General features: G+C 36.3%; 1 protein-coding gene across 3 annotated transcripts in view; it reads right to left on the reverse strand.

Moving 5' to 3' along the window:
* ADGRB3 (adhesion G protein-coupled receptor B3) overlaps positions 1 to 23,009 on the reverse strand; it is a 529,081-nt gene that overhangs the window by 34,194 nt on the left and 471,878 nt on the right. For 2 of the 3 annotated variants that reach the window (XM_087945171.1, XM_026665231.2), the window contains 5 exons: positions 20,640 to 20,706; positions 15,069 to 15,154; positions 10,722 to 10,820; positions 10,185 to 10,356; positions 2,484 to 2,579 (listed from right to left, as the gene is read on the reverse strand). In XM_087945171.1, coding sequence (XP_087801297.1) covers positions 2,484 to 2,579; positions 10,185 to 10,356; positions 10,722 to 10,820; positions 15,069 to 15,154; positions 20,640 to 20,706 — 520 coding nt within the window. The remainder of the gene's footprint in view (positions 1 to 2,483; positions 2,580 to 10,184; positions 10,357 to 10,721; positions 10,821 to 15,068; positions 15,155 to 20,639; positions 20,707 to 23,009) is intronic. The other variant, XM_087945164.1, reaches the window with a different exon arrangement.

Genomic DNA, 23,009 nt, shown 5'->3' on the forward strand with positions numbered 1-23,009 from the left:
CCAGAGTTGCCATCCCAGTTCTCAGAGTCCATAACATGTACCATAGTGTGTATTACATCATCATTACACAGCGCATTGAACCTTCATTCTTCCAGCCAATGATATGAAATGAAATAACAAGCACAATAATTTACTGAGCTACGACACCATCTTGGGTAATTAAATATTACAGAAGAACAGAAAAGTATCTGTTCTTGTGACAAATACCAAGAAGAAGATGCTATAGCATTCAGTTCTAACCTCAGCTATCACATTTCCTTCTAATATCTCCCTCACTAAAGCTAAACTACACATGATCACTGCATGACCACAGCTAAAATGAGACAATGTGAAGTTAGTTTAGAATAATATTTCCCCATCTGAAAACTGTCACTCAAATTCTCAGCCATTGTGAGAATTAAGACAAGAATGATTGAATGCTTCAGGAAAATTCCAGATTAGAAAAAACTGGTCTTTAGGAAGATTAGTGTCAAAGAATGTTTTTTTTTAACTACTGAAACCATTGTGCAGGAATTTAAAACTATTGGTAAGTAGCTGTTTGAAAATAAGAGTATTATTGTTGCTATTAATTGCACGCTACAATAGTTGCCATGTGGATAGAGTTCTATTCTTGTAGTAGAAATTTCCCTTGCTTTAATATGCTCCAGAGGTTTCCCCAAATCTCTAGAAAACAACAAGATACTGTGACTTTATTCACAGTAACTTCTCCACATGTAGAAATAGTGACTTCTTATTGCATACAGCTTAGTCAAACCAATTTGTCCAATATGGAAGACAGAAAAGTACTGGAGATTGTACAAATTATAGATTATTTGTAAACTTGTCCCTTGCAATGATTGTGATACAATTTCTGAAATGCACCTTATGATAGCTGCACAATATATATATATAGTACCTCAGAAAAGCTTGAGTTGAAATGAATGGCCACCTTAAAAATTGCCTTTTTTTTTTTTAGCTCACAGAAACAGCTACATTTTAGGAAGATAGTCCTCTCGACCTACTGATTATGTAATTCTCCTTGTACCATTTTGGGAGGTAGGAAACAAGTAGGGGAGAAATGTTCAATTGAACATTTGGCTAAACTGGTCAGTTAGTTTGGTGTATATGAGTTATTTCTTAACAGTTCAGTACAAGTAGTCCTTGATTTACAAGAGTTTGTTTAGTGACCGTTCAAAGTTACAACAGTACTGAAAAAAGTGACTTATGACTGTTTTTCACACTTACAACTGTTGCAACATCCCCATGGCCATGTGATTAAAATTTGGATGCTTAGCCATTGGTACATATTTATGATGGTTACAGGTTCCTGGGGTCCTATTGTGAACGTCTGACGAGCAAAGTCAATGAGGAAGCCTGATTCACTTAACAACTATGTGGCTAGCTTAACATCAGCAGTGATTCATTTAACAACTGTGGCAAGAACGGTCATAAAATGGGGAAAAACTCTCTCGCTTAGCAACAGAAAATTTGGGCTCAACTGTGGTTGTATATTGAGGACTAGCTGTACCCTAAATATAGTGGAGTATGTGGCAATAAGCAAATCGTTTCAAGTATATACTAGGAAGTATATGGAATTATTTGTAATTTTACACAAACACACACACACACACACACACACACACAGAGAGAGAGAGAGAGAGAGAGAGAGAGAGAACCATAGTAATTTTAATGTGATGGCTAGAAAGTGACCATGAAATCTTTTCTCTCACTCTCATGTACTTATTTATTATTTTTCATTTCAAATTATATGCCACTTTTCCCATCTCAAATATATTCAACATAGCTAAGACAAAAATAGTTGAAACCCTGTTAAGGAAATCCTGTTAAGACAGCATCTGACATAATAATTAATAAAACATAAAAGGTCAGTTTGCAATATGCAGGATTATAATTGGGAGCCATTTTATAATAATAATAATGCTTGAATGTACTATGAATATGTTATATCATCATCATCATCACCATTCATAGTCATCATCTTAATTCTTACAAATGACCTAAGGGATTTTCCTTTGATAGCCTCTTTTACATGCAAGAAAATATAGTGGATCTGAAATGCACCAGAAAATGAATTGTATTTATTTTTTTATATTAGATGTAGAAGGCCACCAAACTCTCCAATGGCTTTGGGTGGCTTATATAATTAAAATAAAGCAAAACAGTTAAAAAGGCAAGAAAATGAATGCGCGGAAATTATATATTTCTGTAATGCACCTCCTAGGCACTAAGAAACAAAATAAAAGTAATTATATTATATACTATTTTGCTTTCTATTTCAATATTATAATTACTGAATATATTCATTTTATGATTCTGAATATAGGACAAGGTGTGAAAATTTCCCACCACAAGATGGAAACAAAGACATAGAGCGAATTCTCTTTACTCTCATCTTGTGGTCATCAAGAGTTTTGTAACCAGATATGTTAGCCCCGATGCACACTATGTCTGCAAATAGTAGTCAAGGATAAATATAAACTAACCATGATTTGAGCATGTCCATTAGGAAATGAACTTGATGAATCTGCATTGATTGGATCTTGGCAGTTTCTCAAACGACATCTAAATGCATCTTGAACCTGGCAAGATATAACAGATATTTAATATACTTAAAAGTTATAGACAAATTGTTAAAGCTGTCATAAACAAATTCTTGATTCATCATTATTTTCTCACTTGGTTTAAAATGATGTTTATTGTGACATTATGATAATTGTACAAACACAGCACGCAAATTAAAGCAAATATTTAAATTGGACTAGCACAGATCTGTGAATAGCTCTTCAGAAGAACATCCCAGAGAGACTTATTCCCAGAGAAGGAGCAATTGGACTAAAGTCACAGATCTTTTGTTCAGTATGCCAAAGCTATTTTTATGACTTCCTAAGATTAGAACAATAAATGCATCCAACCTTAATGAGCATAATGGTAAAGACCACTTAGACAATTAACGGGAAGAAATCCAGCATGCTTCTTGCCATAAATATGGATCCTTTACCTGACAATTCTTAAGTACTAACAGTACTGCCAAAACTGGCACCAAAATAGAAAAACAAATACTGTAGCCCCATAATGGTCTTTTGAGGAAAAAAAGCAACTTGGGTGATTCTATCTGAACAAATATTCAGATAAATTCTAAACAATACGTCATGCTTTAGTCTGCAGTGTAACTTATAAAAATATCCCAACCATGCTAATTTGTGATGCTCAGTTGGTCAATCTATACCACAGATTATGAAGCAGCTATGGCAGTTATCTAATCCCAGTGTCTAGAGGCTGTAAGGATCTGGATGGAGAGGAACAGGCCTGGGGTAAACCTTACCATGATGTGTACTTGTGGGTTCAGAAACTGGCTAATTCTGGGACAATTTAACAGAGAACAGTGTTGTGATCCTCCAGAAAGAGCAGGTATGCAATTTGAGGATGCTCTTGAACTAATAGCTCCTTCTAGTCTAGCAGGTTGAAACTGTGACCAAAAGAGTTTCTGAGTGTAATTGAGATGCTCCCAATCACCTTTTCATCTTATATTGCTTAGGACCTGGCTATCTGAGAGACTGCCAACTCTAAACAGAAGCTGTCCACCTAAGGCATGCTTGTAGAAAGTGCTTGCTGAGAGTGTCTATTCCTCATGAATTACAATGAGAGGCAATCAGAGAGGAGGAATCTATGCCAAAGAACCCTCTTTTTATGGTGTCCTATCAGACTTAAGATTTGCACCCTCACTCTGGGGACATTTGAAGTTTTTCAAACACCATTCCGGTACTGAGAGCTAAATTGGCACAGGTTCCTTGGTGGATGGTTATTTTTAAGTTCTGAGGATATATGGTGTGATGGTTTGTGATCAGAATGTTATGAATATTTAACTTGTTAGCAATTATTAAATATTTCCATTTATAAAGCTATGGCTTTGTTTTGTTTGTTGTTGTGAGCCACTTAAGATAATTGAACCGGTGTAAAAGCAACTATGATAAGCAAAACAAAGAAAATGTCATTAAAGATGGATTTTGGTTTCCTCACATTGTATTATTTGCTCACCAAAATTCCTTAGTTATCACATTTCCTCATTTTTTTTACTCCAACAATCTAACCTCCATACTCCATGGCTTTGTTCTGGAGAACAATGCATTATTATTATCTCAGTAGGGTTTATTTTTGCTAATCATGTAACAGATGGAACTACAAGCACTCTGGTTGTGTTTATATCCAAATTCCAAAATTCTCAACATCTCTGGATGAACAGCACCAGTTTGAAGAAAACTCGCCAGGATTTAATCCGTTGAAAGCTAAAACATGCAGACTTCTGTCTGTTCCACTGACATTCCAGGAAAATGTTCTACTTCTCTAGGTTGGACTATGGCTGAAATGGCTGCTGTACAAATCTTTCCTGTCACATTTTACTGACAAGCATAAGCAATGTAATTCCATCTCACATGAATTTTGGCAGTAAGTTTCAGCCGTAAAATATCATGGACTAGCAGCATTGGTTGAGATGGCAAAGCAAATTTGCTTGCAGGAACTGGATCATTTCTGAGCTGCTTATAACAATAATATATATTCAGCTACAGCCTGATGAAAGAAAGCACTACAGGTGAAACTCGAAAAATTAGAATATTGTGCAAAAGTTCATTTATTTCAGTAATGCAACTTAAAAGATGAAACTAATATATGAGTTAGACTCATTACATGCAAAGCAAGATAGTTCAAGCCGTGATGTGTCATAATTGTGACGATTATGGCTTACAGCCCATTAAAACCCCAAATCCACAATCTCAGAACATTAGAATATTGTGAAAAGGTTCAATATTCTAGGCTCAAACTGTCCCACTCTAATCAGCTAATTAAGCCATAACACCTGCAAAGGGTTCCTGAGCCTTTAAATGGTCTCTCAGTCAGGTTCAGTGGGAATCACAATAATGGGAAAGACTGCTGACCTGACAGTTGTGCAGAAAACCATCATTGACACCCTCCATAAGGAGGGAAAGCCTCAAAAGGTAATTGCAAAAGAAGTTGGATGTTCCCAAAGTGCTGTATCAAAACACATTAATGGAAAGTTATGTGGAAGGGAAAAGTGTGGAAGGAAAAGGTGCACAAGCAGCAGGGATGACCGCAGCCTGGAGAGGATTGCCAGGAAAAGGCCATTCAAAAGTGTTGGGGACTTTCACAAGGAGTGGAGTGAGGCTGGAGTCAGTGCATCAAGAGCCACCACACACAGACAGATCCTGGACATGGGCTTCAAATGTTGTATTCCTCTTGTTAAGCCGCTCCTGAACAACAAACAACGTCAGAAGCGTCTTACCTGGGCTAAAGAAAAACAGAACTGGTCTGTTGCTCAGTGGTCCAAAGTCCTCTTTTCTGATGAGAGCAACTTTTGCATCTCATTTGGAAACCAAGGACCCAGAGTCTGGAGGAAGAATGGAGAGGCACACACTGCAAGATGCTTTAAGTCCAGTGTGAAGTTTCCACAGTCTGTGTAGATTTGGGGAGCCATGTCATCTGCTGGTGTTGGTCCACTGTGCTTCATTAAGTCCAAGGTCAACACAACTGTCTACCGGGAGATTTTGGAGTACTTCATGCTTTCTTCTGCAGATGAGCTTTATGGGGATGCTGACTTCATTTTCCAGCAGGACTTGGCACCTGCCCACACTGCCAAAAGCACCAAAACCTGGTTCAATGACCGTGGGATTACTGTGCTTGATTGGCCAGCAAACTTTCCTGGCCTGAACCCCATAGAGAATCTATGGGGCATTGCCAAGAGAAAGATGAGAGACATCAGACCAAACAATGCAGAAGAGCTGAAGGCCGCTATTGAAGCATCCTGGTCTTCCATAACACCTCAGCAGTACCACAGGCTGATAGCTTCCATGCCACCGTGCTGAGGCAGTAATTGCTGCAAAAGGGGCCCAAACCAAGTACTGAGTACATATGCATGCTTACACTTTTCAGAGGTCCGTTATTGTTCTATGTACAATCCTTGTTTTATTGATTGCATGTAATATTCTAATTTTCTGAGATTGTGGATTTGGGGTTTTCATGAGCTGTAAGCCATAATCATCTCAATTATGACAAATCACAGCTTGAACTATCTTGCTTTGCATGTAATGAGTCTATCTCATATATTAGTTTCACCTTTTAAGTTGCATTACTGAAATAAATGAACTTTTGCACGATATTCTAATTTTTTGAGTTTCACCTGTATCTCTGACTAGTCAAATGTACAGAATGATTATCAGGGCTTTTGTCCATAGCATTGTTTTCATAGACAAGCTGAACAATGATTTTGATCCCCATGCTTGACCAATCTTTTGGAAAGGGGAAAGGGGGAAAAAAGCAGAAAGGGCTCCAAAGATCCTGTATAAAAGCTGCACAAAAAATGATGAGGGCTTTCTGTGGTCTGTAGACCATGCTTTAATGGCTCATGTACAGTAATATGAATAATAATAATAATCAAATCCATTTTTTTCTGGAGAGGTGAGCTAACCAAGGCTGACCAAAGGCACTCTAAGGCAGTGTGGTTGCCCAAGCTTCTAACTGCAGTGAACAGGAGAGAGAGAGAGAGAGAGAGAGAGGGAGAGGAGGGAGGAGGAGAGGGAGGAGAGAGAGAGAGAGAGAGAGGAGAGAGAGAGAGAGAGAGAGAGAGAGAGAGAGAGAGAGATGTGCTGAACGTGCTGATACTAGGGAAGTGGTTACCCTGGCAACAGTAACCAATTCAAAGCTCCTCTTAAAACTTTCTCTCTTTCTATGTTGGTGTGAAAAAAAAGTTCATGACATTTAGTTACTTAAGGTGTGGGGAGGAGGTAGCACATTTGGATGCTAAGCATATTTTTCAAAAAATCAGCAGACAATAAAGAGCATCTCCCTTTATCACCAAATTGTAGGATACGACAGGTCAAATTACTTTTGGGGTATGAATTAGTTAGGCATTTGATTTTTCTCTTTCTTTAGCAGACATGTAACATACATGGATACAATTTACTCTATATGTATAATTGAAATGAAATACGTGTGAAGTTTGGAAGTCTAAGTTCCCTCTTGTATCCAGTTAACAAGGAACATTCTGGCAAGTTCTTTGTTTATTGTATCAGGTAAATCAGGAATTGCGATTTTAAAAACATTCTCATTAATTGCCAGATATTCAGCCAAAATTCTGAACTGTATTGTGAACTTAAGAAATAATCTCATTGCTGGGTTATCAGGTATGAACATTCACTTACATATCACGGTTTAATATTTTGCATAGGAATATAGTCCCCTTCTCAATAAAGAAATATAATAAATTGAATAGAGATATATAAATTGAGGATTGGTAACTATTTTTCTATTGCATTTCCTGTCACTACCTTTCATTCATTAGTCATTAAGTCTGCATAATTTTATTATTGAATTAGTGACTATGCTTTACCCTGGGTTACGTCAAACTACTTTTTGCTAAAACCTATGGTTGCAGATACATTTTTGTATATAAATGTCTAACTGCTCAACTTACAATACTGGGTTCACTCTGTATTGGATTAGGCCTTGATTCAAGCTACCTTGGGATGAATTAAATGTAAGCCCCTAATTATTTTAGATCTCCTTTTCACAGCCACATATCGTTCCAATGACGGATTACCATCACTACAGCAACCACATCAATACTGTACAACACCATCAATCTACTCAATCCTGTACAAAATGTCTCTTATTTTATTTTATAATAGCAAATGGAAGAACAAGGCAGATCTCTTTCCGATCTATTTTTCTGTTAGTGGGACATAAAAAAATACGGATGTGTGAATGTACAGATATTATTGCACCACTCCCACTTAGCATAGGCAATGATGGAGTTAGAGAATTGCAACACAGGGAATAAAATTGGGTATGCAACTTTGTGAAATGTAGTTTTTTTTTCTTAGTTGGGTGTTAGGACTGCTAGGCCAATCAGAAAGGGCTCTGAAGCACAGGAAATAAATAAGGGTATAAGATTTTGGAATGGAGATTTTGGAATAAAGACAGAACATGCAAAGAACCTCAGCTAAGAGACTTTTTTGAAAGCTATATAAAGTGATCTCAGGGAAGGGGCCGTCATATGACAGGATGTGAGGGACAAGAAAGGCGAGTCATTTCCCTTGTGAAGTTTAGCCAAAGGATTGAGCTGATTTTTGCAAGGTTATCACAAACGAAGCAGACATATTTCTTCTCCAGATATATAGCTTCAGAAGCAAAGCACAGACATTGTTGGAGATGGCAAGGCAGAGGTTGAGCAGTCTCAATTTGACCTTGCTAACGCTAGGCTATTTTTTTTGCTGGAGATAAAATTTAGACTGGAAATTGATGATAGATGATGTTTTGGATGCTTTCTATGTGTTATGTTGTTGCAGTGACAGAACAAAACTGCTGTGATTTTTACTCTAAGGTTTGACATTATCTGTGACAAGTCATTTGACATTCAGATTTATTGTTTTGCTAGCTAGTGGCAGATTCCGTATCTCACATGGATAAATGACAGACATGAGATATGGAGTTCATTATCCTTTAATCCAACAATATAGGCACATTTTAAAATTTTACTACAAAAAAGAACTATCTAAATAAAGCACTTTGGAACTTGTGTACCTTTTTAGATGGGAAAGACACCTAATTAAAATCCTGAATGCACAAAATCAGAAATCAGTACATTGGGGAGCACCTTCAAAGCAAAAACACTTCAGTCTTCCTCACCTTATGAGTTATTTTTCAGATAGAAAGTTACTTAATGCCAAAACAGATGGTGTGGTAGACTTTTTAATTCATGTATATAAAAAGTGCATGTTAAACATGGTTAACATAAGATTAAATATGTTGGAACTTTCATTTTTTTATAGCACCCTTCCATGTGGGCAGGCACTATCATCTGCTTCAGAGTATTTGTGTTGAATAGTGGCAACATTCTATAGTTTTTCAGCTGTTCTGGACTACAACTCCCATAATCTCTAACCCTAAATCTATTATCAGTCTTCCGAAGAACTGCCAACTATCTACCAATCCATCTTCTGCTGCTTGAAACCGGAGGTTGTCCTACTATTTATTTCCTGAGGACAAAGTTGCCTCCATCTAATAGGCAACACACTGCCATGGCAAGCTGAAGCTGGCCCAAAGGGTTCAAGCATTAATGTAATGACCAAAACCAGCGTGGCTGCCAGAGGTATTGTGATGCCTCCTCTTTTACCACCACTATTTCTCAATGGTAAGACTATTAACCTTGTGTAAGGCTGTTTTTTTCACTCAACCACCTGCAGCTACTTGTTTTGCCCCTTAATTCCCAGAATGAATTGCTACTTGGTGGGCTATAAATGAAGGGCTTCTGTATGACTTGGAGGTGAGGTGGGGCAGACCCCATTTTCTTCCCATACTATCCTGTGGTTGTGTATTTTTTTTCCCTTTCTGTTTATGGGATAGTCTCTCAGTGGGCCAAGAAACAGGAAAACCCCAACTACTTTAGCAGAAAGCACACTGGATTCAAGATAGGATAGGTGACTCCTTGCATTGAGAAGCAAAACAACCACAACAGGGCACTCTTCAAGATTTACTCATTTAAACAGAAAATGTGATCTAATGTATGCAGGGGCAGCTGGAAATCCACAGAGTCTCCAGAGATGGAGCTGCCTGTTCCCAGCAAAAGTTTGGAAGAGGAAAACCAACCCCTGATTGCAAATAAGCTGCACTGCTTTAAGTGAGGACAACAACACTTCGGGCTATGAGAGGCTGACATGTATTAGCAGACAAACTACAGAAGGTGTAGCTTTTCTGCTGTCATTTTGCTCATTGTGGATCAGCACTGAGTACAACAAGAGTTACAGTCTTGACCTCTTATGTGGGACTGAAGCCTTCATTTCAAGGGTAGTTACACTGGTTGGTTCAAGCCAGATGTCTAGGAATAACATTTATATACAGCTTTACAGTGCTTTAAAGCCCTCTCTAAGCAGAGTCAGCATACTGCCCCCAACAATCCAGGTCCTCATTTTACCAACTATGGAAGGATGGAAGGCTGAGTCAACCTTGAGCTAATCAGAATCGAACTCCTGGCAATGACCAGTGAGTTATGAGTTAACTTGCAATATTGCATTCTAACCACTGCACCCACCACAGCTCAGGAAGCATTCTGGGTTGCTATAAAATTTCATAGTGATAGAACATTTGGAAGACAATGCCAGGAAGTGGTTTCTTACCTCCCTTCGGAGAATGCAGTGAACCATGACAATGACCAACCCTTGCAATGAATCAAATACAGCAAAGAGTATCTGAAATAAAATGGATCGCTTGTCAGTCATTGCCAGAACTGCAGACATCCAAGTGAGAGCCAGGAGAGGTAGAACAACACAGGAACTCCACAGTGATGCCCTAAACAGGGGCAGAGAGGAAAGAAAACAGCAACAAGAAGATTGTAGGACTATTGAAACAACAAAAACAAGTCAACTTTAAGAGAGACAGGCATATCCAAATATATAAATCTTACTTAAGGATGGCAACATTTTTTTTTAAATGTGAAAACCCATGACATTATATAGTTATAGAAAAACTGACATTGTAAAATATTACCCAGTTGAATTATAAGGTGCAGTTGCCATTTTTCCTTTTCCTTTTTTTTAAAAAAACAATTAATTATGTTCAATATTAGCAGTTTTAATTTTTCATCACTGTAGCATTTTGTTTCACATGCACTGCATAAGATTTGTAACAAGAAGATGTAAATGATTAGGACTAACATGGCATTACTGGCGGTGGTGGCTGACAAAGCTGTTGTTGAAACTACTCCACACTTGGCACATTTGAGCGTCAAACCGCTATGAGGCTCACTCATCTGACTGCAAACAAACAGAACACCCACAAAAAAGAACAAAATATTGAATTTTTGGTCACTGCTGAAATTTAGCTTTTCAAATATGATGTCATGCAAGAAAAAAAATAGCAAGTCGACTTATTCAGGATGAAACACTCTGATTGATTTTAAGCCTATATAAAAACCATACATTTAATAATTTTACACATCAAAAACATGTTAATTGCATTGGGGGAGGGAAAGGCTTCATTTTATCCAAAGTCTATTTCTTTCATTTGATAATGTTAGAAGCCTGTCCTGTCCCAATCGTCATAGATAAATGTTCTATTGATCACACTGAAGGAAACATGCATGTGGTAGGTTAAGACAAACAACAAAATGGTCCCTCTAATCAGACCATTCGGAAGAATAAGGATTTGCTCTTTACAAAGTAATGGAGCAGATTGATAGGGCAAAAATACTTACACCCATATCCACTGAAATTGGAGCATGCCCCTGAATGAGTACAGTTCTGTCAATCTATCATGGGAATGTATGAAACAGCTTCCCCTCTTAAGTTTCCACTGAATTTAAGTTAATGCTGGTCTGAATAGAGTTTGAAATGAATGGAATTTAATGACAGTGTTAATTCAGGCTAGAAATTTAATAAAACACAGTACACAAGCATTAAGATTAACATATATTTATACAGATACTGATACAGATTCTATATTGCAACACCTAGCAGCTGCTTCTGTTTATTTTCACTGTTTTTATGACAATTCTGTTATCTGGCTATTTTCATCCTTCCATTCATCTTAATTTATTTCTGTGATGGAAGTTTTTTTTTTAAAAAAAATCAGCTAAAGTAGTTATTATTACATACAGAGGACAAAAGAGGAACATTAAAAAAAATCTTCAACTGACTTGTAAAATATTGCACTTTAAAACCACTTTAGTTATATATAGTAATTTATAATTTTATTTTAAAGCGGTAGGATGAAAATATATAAAAAGATTCTTCTGAAGCAGAAGGTACAGGTTTCTTTTTAAATAATGCATCGGCTATTTCTAGAACAAATCATACAAATAAAGAGAGTACACAAATAAAGTGGAAAATATTCAGATTTTCATTTGTTTTGTACACATAAATATGGCATGGGAAATGAAAATCTTATACAGTGGTAATTTTTATTTTCAGGTCTGTTTTTGTTCAATGGTACATAAAAGCATATATAAGAGAAAAAGAGAAAAAAAATAAAAATTGTTCTATATATGGAACATGATGATGTATTGTAGACTAAACATTATTGCAATTGTGATATGTTGAAAATTGATAGTGTTGATAATTTCAATAATTTGATACTATCCACTAATTCATACTTCTCAACTTAAAGTGAATGAAACCTATCTGTATACAAATTCTGTTTCTTTACAAACATTTTCAGTGTGATTCACAGCTTAAAAATATGCACAACATGAGTCGATGTGTGTGTGTCTTTGTGCCCTTTAGTGAATATAACAAATTGTACATTACAAAGGAAAAAATGCAAACAAAAAAAATAGATGCAAAAATCGAAACATATTTATCGAGAATTTTTGGAATGTTCTGAAATTTTCAAATTCCTGTACAAGTTTCAAAATAAATTTATGGATGGGAAAATAAAAATGGGAGTGACATTGAAGTGAACAGCTGTTCTCATTCATACTATTATAGACAACCCTGCTTGCTACAGGAACATTGATCAAGTGATGCAAAAGAGAAGGTATAGAAGCCCATGAGGGTAGAGCTTGCCAGCTTCAGGAATATTTCAAAGTTTAACCATTTCTCAGTTTGATGAGAGGGAAACTCCTAGAAAAGCCCTCTTCAGGAATTGAAGAATAGAATATGTGAGAATAATATAGAAATGTATTACAGCATTATTTACCACTGTCCTGTTCTTTTTCCTATGCTGATTCTAAAAGGGAAGTAAAATGCTTTTTATCCAACAAAGATGAATGTGGAGAATATATAGTGAGAAGCAGAGAATCTAGGCATTCTTTTCCATAATCTTTTTAAAAAATCATTTGTATCCCATTTATTTGTATTTGTTATTTTTACTAATAATTCAAGGCAGCAAACATATCCAAAACACCTTTCTCCTCTCTATTTTCACCACCACCACAACTCTGTGAGGTGGGTTGGTCTGAGAGAGGGCAACCAGCCCAAAGTCACCCAGCTGGTTTTCAAGGCTAAGGTAGGACTTGAACTCACACGCTCTTACTTTCTAGTCTGGTGTCTTAACCACTAGATCAAACCAGACACTTTCCTACTTTGTAATTTGAAATCCTATATTCAGCACATTCAGATGGTAACTTCCATAGTTGCATCTTGCAGACTTTAACATTAGGATTGTGTGTATTTGTGTGTCTGTGTTTGCTTATGGAGAATAAAACCCACTTCTCCAAATCCTTGAACTATCATCCTCATTTGACAGACCAAAATACAAACAAATTGTAAAACAATTATCATATGGCAGCTTTATTAGAAGGCTATGAAAGACCGGCTGGATTCACAAAGTTATCTCATCAGATTAACAAATATTCTTTAAAATATGCAACTATATCAAATGAAGCATTCCTAACCAATAACAAAACATTTCATAGTAGGATCTTCCAGCCAAAGTTAGTTTTTCTTGGGGGAGTTATCTGATAAAGATGATGAAATACTGCTAATCAAGTATTTTCAGAGAAAAATGAGCAGAGATGATGAAGTTAATATCTAGCCCTTCCAGATCAAGTGATTGACAGAAATCTGGCTTCTTGCTCTATTCATTTATGTGTCTAATTCTTGTATGGACAAGGTAACTGCATGGTAGCCTATTTCTGAGAACATATACTCCCAAATTAAATTGGGGTTAACAGGGCTTAATTTTGACTGGATAAAACTTGTATTATGCAGCATTGCATTAATGGACTGGTGATATTCAAAAAGCTTTCAGATAGACAAAATATAAATAAAATCACAAAAATGAGAGATAGCATTATAGATTTTTATCAATTATATCAGAGAAAAATAAAAAATAAAAAAGAAGAACAGGCACATAGTCACATACACAAAATTTGACGTCTAATTCAAATTCATTACACCTGAGCTCAGCCCAGTGGTGGTGGGGAAATAGGGCAGTCCATTCTTTTTAATAGGAAAAGAAGGCTGCAATAACTTTCTTGCAAGAAAGCTTTTAAGTAGATATGCCAAAAAATAAAGCATTATAGATGAAAATCTTTTTGGTATAGAAAGCCAGACTTGGGTATATTAACCACATCTTCTATTGATTTGTGTGTGAAGAAACGCCTTGGCTTAAACGCATAGATTTTGAAATTGGTAAATGCAGGTGGGAGAGTCATTTTTCATGGCCTCTTCTTGCTTTCTGTCTATTTTGGAACAATAAAGGAATGGGAGGTGGGAGAAAGCAAATTGATGAAATTTCCTCAGTATTATCTCCTGTAAATGAAAATCTCTGAAAAATGCAGACTCATCCTTCCATTTAAGTGCTAAGAGCACAGAATCTCACTGAGATGGGAAAAGAAGAATGAAACAGAATGAGGGCATGTGGAAACGATATGAGTCTAAGACTAATCATCTTTTCCCCCATGTCTCTAAGAATGAATACTAGCAATGGGACTAGGACTAACACTGATGATATCTAGTCTGGGTAATGAAACATCTGCAAGAAAACAACCAAGCTCAGAGAATACCCTTGAGAATAAATATAAGTTTTTATATTCATATAACAGACTTTCGAATCCCAATTTCACCTGCACCTTGGAGATCCAATAACTGTAGAAAACAAGAGACACTAATACTCAGCTTGCTTGCTTGATAATATGTCAAATTCTTCTTGATTCATAACCCATAAGTAATCACACAAACGGCCCAGTTCTAATATTTTTAAAATCTTAGAATGGTTCTGGCATTTCTAAATATGATTTTTTTTCACTAATCAAAAATATATAATTCTAAATACTCAACTTGTAAAAAAACCAAGGAAAATTTCTTGGACATGCATGGTTATTCATCCCTTAAAAAAGAAAACTTAATACAACTGTACTTGTGTTTTATTATTTTTCTGTTGTTCAGTCACATTTCCTCAGGAAAAGTAAGGTAACTGCAATTTGGAAATGAATAGAACTAAAAGTTAAACTAAGAGAAAAAGGTTCAAAGTGAAATTAAATAAAAATACATGTGGTGAATCTAACAATAGATACACAAAATTTAGTAATAAATCATTGATATATTCCAACTTTTTCTTACCCTGCTCTGTGTTTGAGTTTTTTATCTAGGATTCCATCTCTGGAAACTAGTTTATTAAATACAAGGATGCCAATCACCATGTTGACCTGTTAAATATGAAATAAACAAACAAAAAGGTAACAGTTTCCCCTTTAATGACATTGAATGAAACATGAACCTTAACACATTTGGTATAAATTTAAAGAACCAGGAACAACAATTTAGATCCTATATCTCAGCATCCTGTGATTCCTACAAAGCAAAGAGATGCAAGGATTGAATTCTGGAGAGGACCAGATATTCCAGAAAGATGCCATGCCCTCTAAATCAAGAAATCAATGTGTTCCTTGCCCGTGGTATCCAAGATAGTCCTTGATATAAATAGTCATCAGTCTTCTCCTATTAGCATTTGATATAAATGGGTATACATACTGATATACATACTATAGCATGTATACAGAAATGTAACTATAAGACATTGAGCATTGTAGAATTCTACTTGTCTATTTTGCACTGTAAGGTTCAGACTGGACAACAAACTATAATTATAATATACTGTAATTTTATGGGAACAGGATAGGAAGGATCACAGTTCACATGTTTTGCATGCAAAAAGGGAAAAATACTCAGTCTTGGATATCTCCAGATTCTAGAAGCAAATGGGAGAAAAGATGTCTAACATTATAATTCTACCGGGAATACAAGATTAAATTCATTTAAATCTGCAAATGTATGCACGTGCAAAGATTACCTGGAAAGTGAATCCTGTTTAACTCTGATTTACTTTTATTTAAACAAATACAGGATTACACTGTCAATTGACGTTTATCTACCTAGAGTTTAGGGCATAAACAGAAAATCATAAATCCCAAGGTTTCAAGTGGCTCTGTTTTGCATGCTCTTGAAACCTCTCTCTCTGTAAAAGTAAAAAATTACTGGCACACTTTCCTGTGATTTAAGGCAAGAAACACAGTGGGCTACACTCTAAAAAAAGCTTAATATACTTTAAAGAATGCACACATGTTTCTGAACAAAGGAAAAACAATCAATTCTGGTTCTATATATGTAACTGACACGATTTCAGCTATTTGGTTCATCAAATCACCCACTGATTCTTTATGTTGGCTGCTTGCCCTTATGTAGAAGAATTATAAAGGAAAGGTGGATTTATAGCAACATGTTTACAATAATTAATTAGGTTGAGGTAAAGCAGAGTTTAACTCAAGATCTCATCCAATCCATTTCAAAGCTAATGGTGACTTGTTAAGAGAATCCTGGCTAATTGAGATATATATTACATTTAAGCTGCAAGCTTGATTATCAAGGAGTTCAGAAGTCTAATTTCAATTTTCAAACCAATATAGTTTATTGAGTTACTGAGGGTTTTTTGTTGTTTTGTCATCATAGATCAGCAATTCTCATGAACCCTCTTCTTTTATATTAAGTTATTCTTCCAAAGATATATATTGTTCATGAAAATTTTCCAGTACATTTCCAATATGTTGCAGCACATTCAAACATCACAATCAATCTGTTTTGGACTGACCATTAAATTTAATACTTTGCAGCGAAGTTCTAACTGGATCTTATCTCAAAAAAATTTCATTAATTCAGCAGGGATACATAAAGATCTCAATAATTTAGAAATCTAAAATCTTTGAAAAATCATGGGTGCTCATAAAGTTTACAGTTCCTACTTTGCACAGCATTATGAGCCAGTTGCATGACTGAGATGCTGACACTTCACACTCTATCACACTTCACACACATCACACTTTTATACACAGGAGACTGTGTCAATGACAAAAGTAACACCCTTATTTAAGAGTGTGATATTTTTACTTTGGCTTTACACTAAGAGCCTATCCATTTTCTTTGTTTGTATAAACTTCTGTACAACTGTGAAAGGAAGGAAGTTGTTTTTAAAATTTTCCCATCTATTGAAAATAATCTGATCACCATAATAAATGTATAATCATTGGATATCTTGATAATACCATGTAGATTTAAATAATCAATGTCGTCTATAGTAGGGTGTTTGAAATGAAGTCATGGAGGTTGAAAAAAAAGAGAAAGATAATACATTTACAGGAGTATCCTGTGTACTCCTTTCTCCTAATATTTGGATAGTTCCAATTCTCTACTCAGTTGTTACTGATCCAATAAATAAGGTAAAATTAAAGATAGTGGTTTAAAGATCAGATAAGATGGTAGAAGATGGATGTGGAGAAATGTGCTTTTATTCTGGAAATGTCCCCTTTCTGTTTTAGCAGACCAACTTTCCCCTTGGCACACCACAGGCAATCTCTCATACATGCCACAAGATCCAGCCCCATGGAATCTATGATCTGGCTTTATCTTAATCTGGAACTAGATATTATCACTGACTTTAGAGGCAACTGTGACTCTCAATAGCAGTGGGAATGGAAGGGTCCTTATTTTGGATTTCCCTTAACATCTGTTTGGTCATTTTGAGAACCATAAACTTTATGATTAAGATATCTTGAATGTAGCTTTAATATTCTGCAACATATACACATTTCTATCGAATCTAAACATATTAAATTAGGTTGTGCCAGCAGATAGGGTGTGAAGAAAAGAAGAAAAGAAACAACTACAAGAATGGAAGAGTATGATTGTGTATATGTGTGTGTATATATGTACACACATACACACATACTGTACATACATATACACATAAGTGTGTGTGTGCATACACAGACACAAATGTGTTATTTGTACAATTATATACTCAATTGTCTGAAAATGCTTGCCCCAGTTTAAAAATAACACTTGCAACCAGAGTAGACTAAGCTGATGCCATTCATGTCACTTAGACCAGCGGTCACCAACCAGTGGGCCACAGCCCACTGGTAGGCCGCAAGAAAATTTTGGTGGGCTGCAGAGAAATGTCACCCCCAGAGCATCCCCCAAAGCAATTAATCCAGGCTACGCAGAAACACAAGGCTGTGCTGCCCACATGGCCTGCGGGAACCCTCCCCACCCACTCACTCCTTGCCTGGCAAACTTGCCTTCTAAGTTAATATTTTTCCTTTTTTCCTTTTTCCGACCATCAGCTGTTCTGCTGTGCTGGGAGATTTAGATTAGCTAGGAAGCAGGAAATGGTTGGATTTCTTGCTTTCTACCTAGTCTCTAGATCTTCAGCTCTGCTTTTAAGCACAGCCGAACCTCCCTTAGGACTGAAGGTTCCATTATTCAGTGCAGACTCACGGCAAGAAAATTTTATGTGACAGACTCAGGTAGCCGATGGCAGATAGATAGATCAATGATTCTGTGAGCAACTCAATCTGTTTGCCTGCTATGCCTGATTTTGGGTAAAAGTTGCTATTTTTTAATAAAAAAATCAATATTTACATACATGGTGTGTTGTGAGTTCATTTTGTGAGTTTGCTTGCTAGCAAATTTTATGAGTTTGCTTGCAAGCAAATTTTATGTGGCAGACTGAGCTAGCCAATGGCAGATAGATCTCTGAATGAATCTGTGATTCTGTGAGCAACTCAATCTGCCTGCCTGCTTTGTCTAATTTTGGGTAAAAGTTGCCCTTTTTTAATAAAAAAATCAATATTTATATAAATATTTATAATATTTACATACAAGCCATGCCCAGCCAGTCACATGACCACCAACCCACATCCACAAATTAGGCCACACCCACAGAACCAGTTAGTGGTCCCTGGGATTTAAAATTATTAATTTGGTGGTCCCTGAGGTCCAAAAGGTTGGCGACCGCTGACCTAGACCATTTTTATTTGCTTCTTTAAAATAATAGACATACTTTGTTTTCCCCCAAAATATGCTATAAAGTGTATAGCCTAAGATTTTATACATGAGTGAGTAAAATATAAAGGTAGTTTGGGGGGTGGGGGAAAGCACATATTATTTTTTCTTATTGACATTATTCAAGTGTTTGAGATAGTTAAGAAGATACTTCAAGGGTGGATCCATTATAAAGCGATTATATACATATATGCACATAGTTCTCTGTGTGTCTCTGTGTGTGTTTCAGGACCAATTCAATTCAATTCCAAGAACTGGCAGAAATGGATGGCAAATCTGTTTTTCAAACATTCAGGTGACTGATACATATGCTATGTGCAATGAATTGTGAGTATGTGCACACACGCAAAGAGAAATTCTATTAAACAAACAGGTGAAGAGTGGGAGCCTTTAAAATTAAGTATCTCCTCACTGGGCTTAATATTTCAAATGGAGGGTGGGAGGGGGCATTAGAAAATAACCTCATATGATTTTTCTTGGTGTTACCTCACATTGCCTGATTTTTGTACTAAAGCAAATGAGCCCCATTTGACATGGCATGTTCTTACTTTAGGTTCAAGTCGGGCTGCAAATCTAAGCCTGTCTCCTAGAAAGGAAGCCCCATGAAATCCAATGAGAGGACTTCTGGATAAATTCGCTTGAGGTGACCTTGCCAAGATAACATTCTCCTTTTGTTGGCAGCCTAACATACATAACTGGTACCCAAAGAGGTGATAGTTGGGCATCCCATTAAAAAGCCTGGTTGCAGAGGCCTCTACTATTACTCTTTTCCTGCATCTCTGCCAAGGGAAGATATATCCTGAACATGGATAAGAGATGTCAAGTAAGCTGCATCTTTAGGTGGAGTAAGTGATGGAATGTCAGCAGTACTATTTTGTCAGCTAAATACAAACAGCATTATGGCATAAACCTGAAACGACTGTGGCCTAAGGTGTACTCACACAAACAATTACTCACCATTTTGCTCTGTGTACTTGGTGATTTAAGCACATGAAAACTAGGTGATTTTGCTGAGATAACTGTTACCTTTTCACAGACTGCTATTTGTGCTCAGACTGCCCTTTGCTCAGGAGTGACTGAAACTCTCTCTGTGCATTGGATTGCTTCATAATAAGCCTCTTATTTACAGCTGTATATTCTCTAACACAACAGTTAGACTGTTGTTTGAATAAATTGACTTCTGGTCTCCATTCCAGATGGAATAGGCAAACCTTGTTTGTTTCATTAAATCTGGGGGACAAGAATAGTTTAATTCTGTAGATCGACTCATTATCAAGTTTATGTCATAAACTAAATAAAATGGAAGTTTATTTCACTAATTAAAAGTGAATTAGTGAATGAAAAGTGGCTAGTTCAGACGTCATCTCCCTTATTCCCATGATGACAGAGGATTATGGAATTTCAAGTCTAATAGTTTTGGGGAGCACCTGACTGAAGAAAGATGTTCTGAAAGGTATGGACACAAATGTATTAAGGTGGGAATGTTTGTTTTTGTAATTAAAGTCTTTGGTATAAGCTCAAGACAGCTTCATAATACAAGAAATAAGTCATACTTGTATTCTAAGTATTCTAATATTTTTATAGATTTTAATCTCATACAGAAAACGTAGCACACAATCTTATTTCAGAAATAAAACTGCACACATATTAATTATATAAAAAGATGCAAACATTATAAAGTATGTAACAAATGTATACAGTACAGTTGACGTAAATACAAAAAGAATTATCATGTGTTTTTTTTTTCTAAGTGTCCATCTATCTATGACTATTAAAAATGCCAAAAATATTTACCAGGACAACAGCAGCTGCAGGTCCAACAAAAGCATAGAGAAGTCCACCTTCAAGAGATAGCCAGCAACTGGAAATATTAAAAAAGAACTAATATAAATTAATAAGGTGTAGCATCTACATGTTTATCCAGTGCAAAGCTTCACTGATTCCCTCTCTGCTAAATTTCAAGGTGCTTTCATCAAATACAGCAAGTATTATTTATTACATTTTCAGGCCAGCACATCTTTAAAAAGTATTTTTTTAAAAAAATAATAATCAATTTTCAGCACTCTTTTTAGAAATACGGAATATACAGAATTTCATTTATAAGAGAGACCGACACTGTAGTAAATGATAAGGTGTGGCACAGAAGAGAAAGCTTGCTGAACTGAATATAACCTAAATCAATCTCTGGTTCATAGTATAATTGTTCCAGAATCATGTTTAACACTTTTAAAACTGGCTAAAGCAGCAGCAGTCAGGGATGTATTCAGTCTTCGAAAAATGCAATTCACTTACAACTTCAGTCACTTTTGAGATGAGCTTGATTTTGGGTTGTCTTGTCAATGTAACCATGCAATTTCACAGAAGTAATTTGTCACTGCCTTCTTCCAGGATGTTTTTTCAACTTTCCAACTTTCTTGGTGGGCTCCTTTCCAAGTACTGACCAGATCTGAGTTCAGGTTTAACTAAGCCAGGCTAAATGCTGCTATCTAGTTCAATCCAACCATAGAACTTATATTGTTACAAAATACCGTCTGTACACTTTAAGGAATCTGGGGCATTGCTTTATTTTATGTGGAATAATTGTATTTGAAGAAAAAATAGCCTGCTTGTCATGAGTTTGCATTCTCTACCTTTTTTTAATGCCCTTATTTTTAAGTTTTTTGAGATATTACAGTTTGAAGTTTTTGAGGTATTACAGTTTGAAGAAAATATTTTGGGTTTTCTTTAAAAGAAGCTTTTATAAGGATAGGATGGGCAGATTTTTTAAAAACAGCCTTTACAACTCCTATTCCAGTGCTAATCCTCCACATATTAAAATATCTTTTAAGGGTTTCAACCAAAGAAGACAGTGTTTCTCAACTTTGGCAACTCTATAAGATGCACGGACTTCAACTCCCCATGCTGGCTGGGGCATTCTGGGAGTTGAAGTCCACACATCTTAGAATTACCAGGGTTTAGAAACACTGAGGAGAATAACCTCAAAGAAAAGGCAGGCCACACAATCTGATCTCGTTCCTTTTTTTTTTTTTTTTTAACCCCACAACCCTTTCTCTCAGTCCACTGAAACAAGGATTGTGTTGCTGGGAAATTGAGAGATCTAGTTCCAGTCAGTGGTGGTATACTACCAGTTCGGACTGGTTCAACCAAACTGGTAGTAAAAAAAAGCAGACCATCAGTTAACAGTCAGCTGAGAGAAAAAAGAAGAGAAAAATGCAGGATTGGCTCTCCCACCCGCCCCTGCGCTTTTCTCTTCTTCATCCTCTCAGCTGATTGACACTGCGGGTCTCAGCTGGTGTGGGGAAAGCTGCATGTCACTGTTAGGCCAAACATGCCCACCAAGCCATGCCTACCAAACTAGTGGTAAAACAATTGGAATCCCACCACTGGTTCCAGTGCAAGATTCATTCATCTGTTTGAGATAATTCCCCCCACCTCTTTTGCTGCAGTACATTTGGAGGAGGGAGAAATATTGAGGCCAAAAACAAAGGAAGAGAAAGATCAATTGTGTTTCATTTCCAAAGAAAAAGGGATACAATCTTAAATACATTTGGTAAGTTAACAGTGCAAACCTATCAATGTTGACTCAGAAAGCTCACTGCATTCCCTCAGTTGTTATCCCGGAAAGGTATATCTGAAATATAAGGCTGTAGCCTTGAATTTATTCCATATAAATATTTAAATAGCTCTTTGATGATAATTTACAATTCAGAGCACTTCCTGACTTAAGACACCACAGGCATTAAATTAAAGTTATTAATGTGATGAAATCAGGCTAGTGAGTTCTGCAGAGCGCATGTAGGACTCTTCACAAAATAAGGAGCTGTTAATCCCTTTAAACTGAATGGCCTTTAGGGAGATACTGCATCTCCCCATACTTCAGGAATTGTCATTCTTTCATTTAGCAGCTGCAAATGTGGTGAGGATCAAGTCATTTTTCATCTCTGGCAGGAATGGATGAACTAAGGTCACTTACCTCCCTCCCTCCCTCCCTCCCTCTACCTCATATTTATCATATCTATCATGTCTGTCTGTCTGTCTGTCTGTCTGTCTGTCTGTCTGTCTGTCTGTCTGTCTGTCTGTCTGTCTGACTATCTATCTATCTATCTATCTATCTATCTATCTATCTATCTATCTATCTATCTATCTATCTATCTATCTATCTAT

This window comes from Notechis scutatus, chromosome 1, assembly GCF_049901735.1.
Source record: "Notechis scutatus isolate UNSWTSFEM ecotype Mainland chromosome 1, rNotScu1.2, whole genome shotgun sequence".
In the NCBI taxonomy this organism is placed as follows: Eukaryota; Metazoa; Chordata; class Lepidosauria; order Squamata; family Elapidae; genus Notechis; species Notechis scutatus.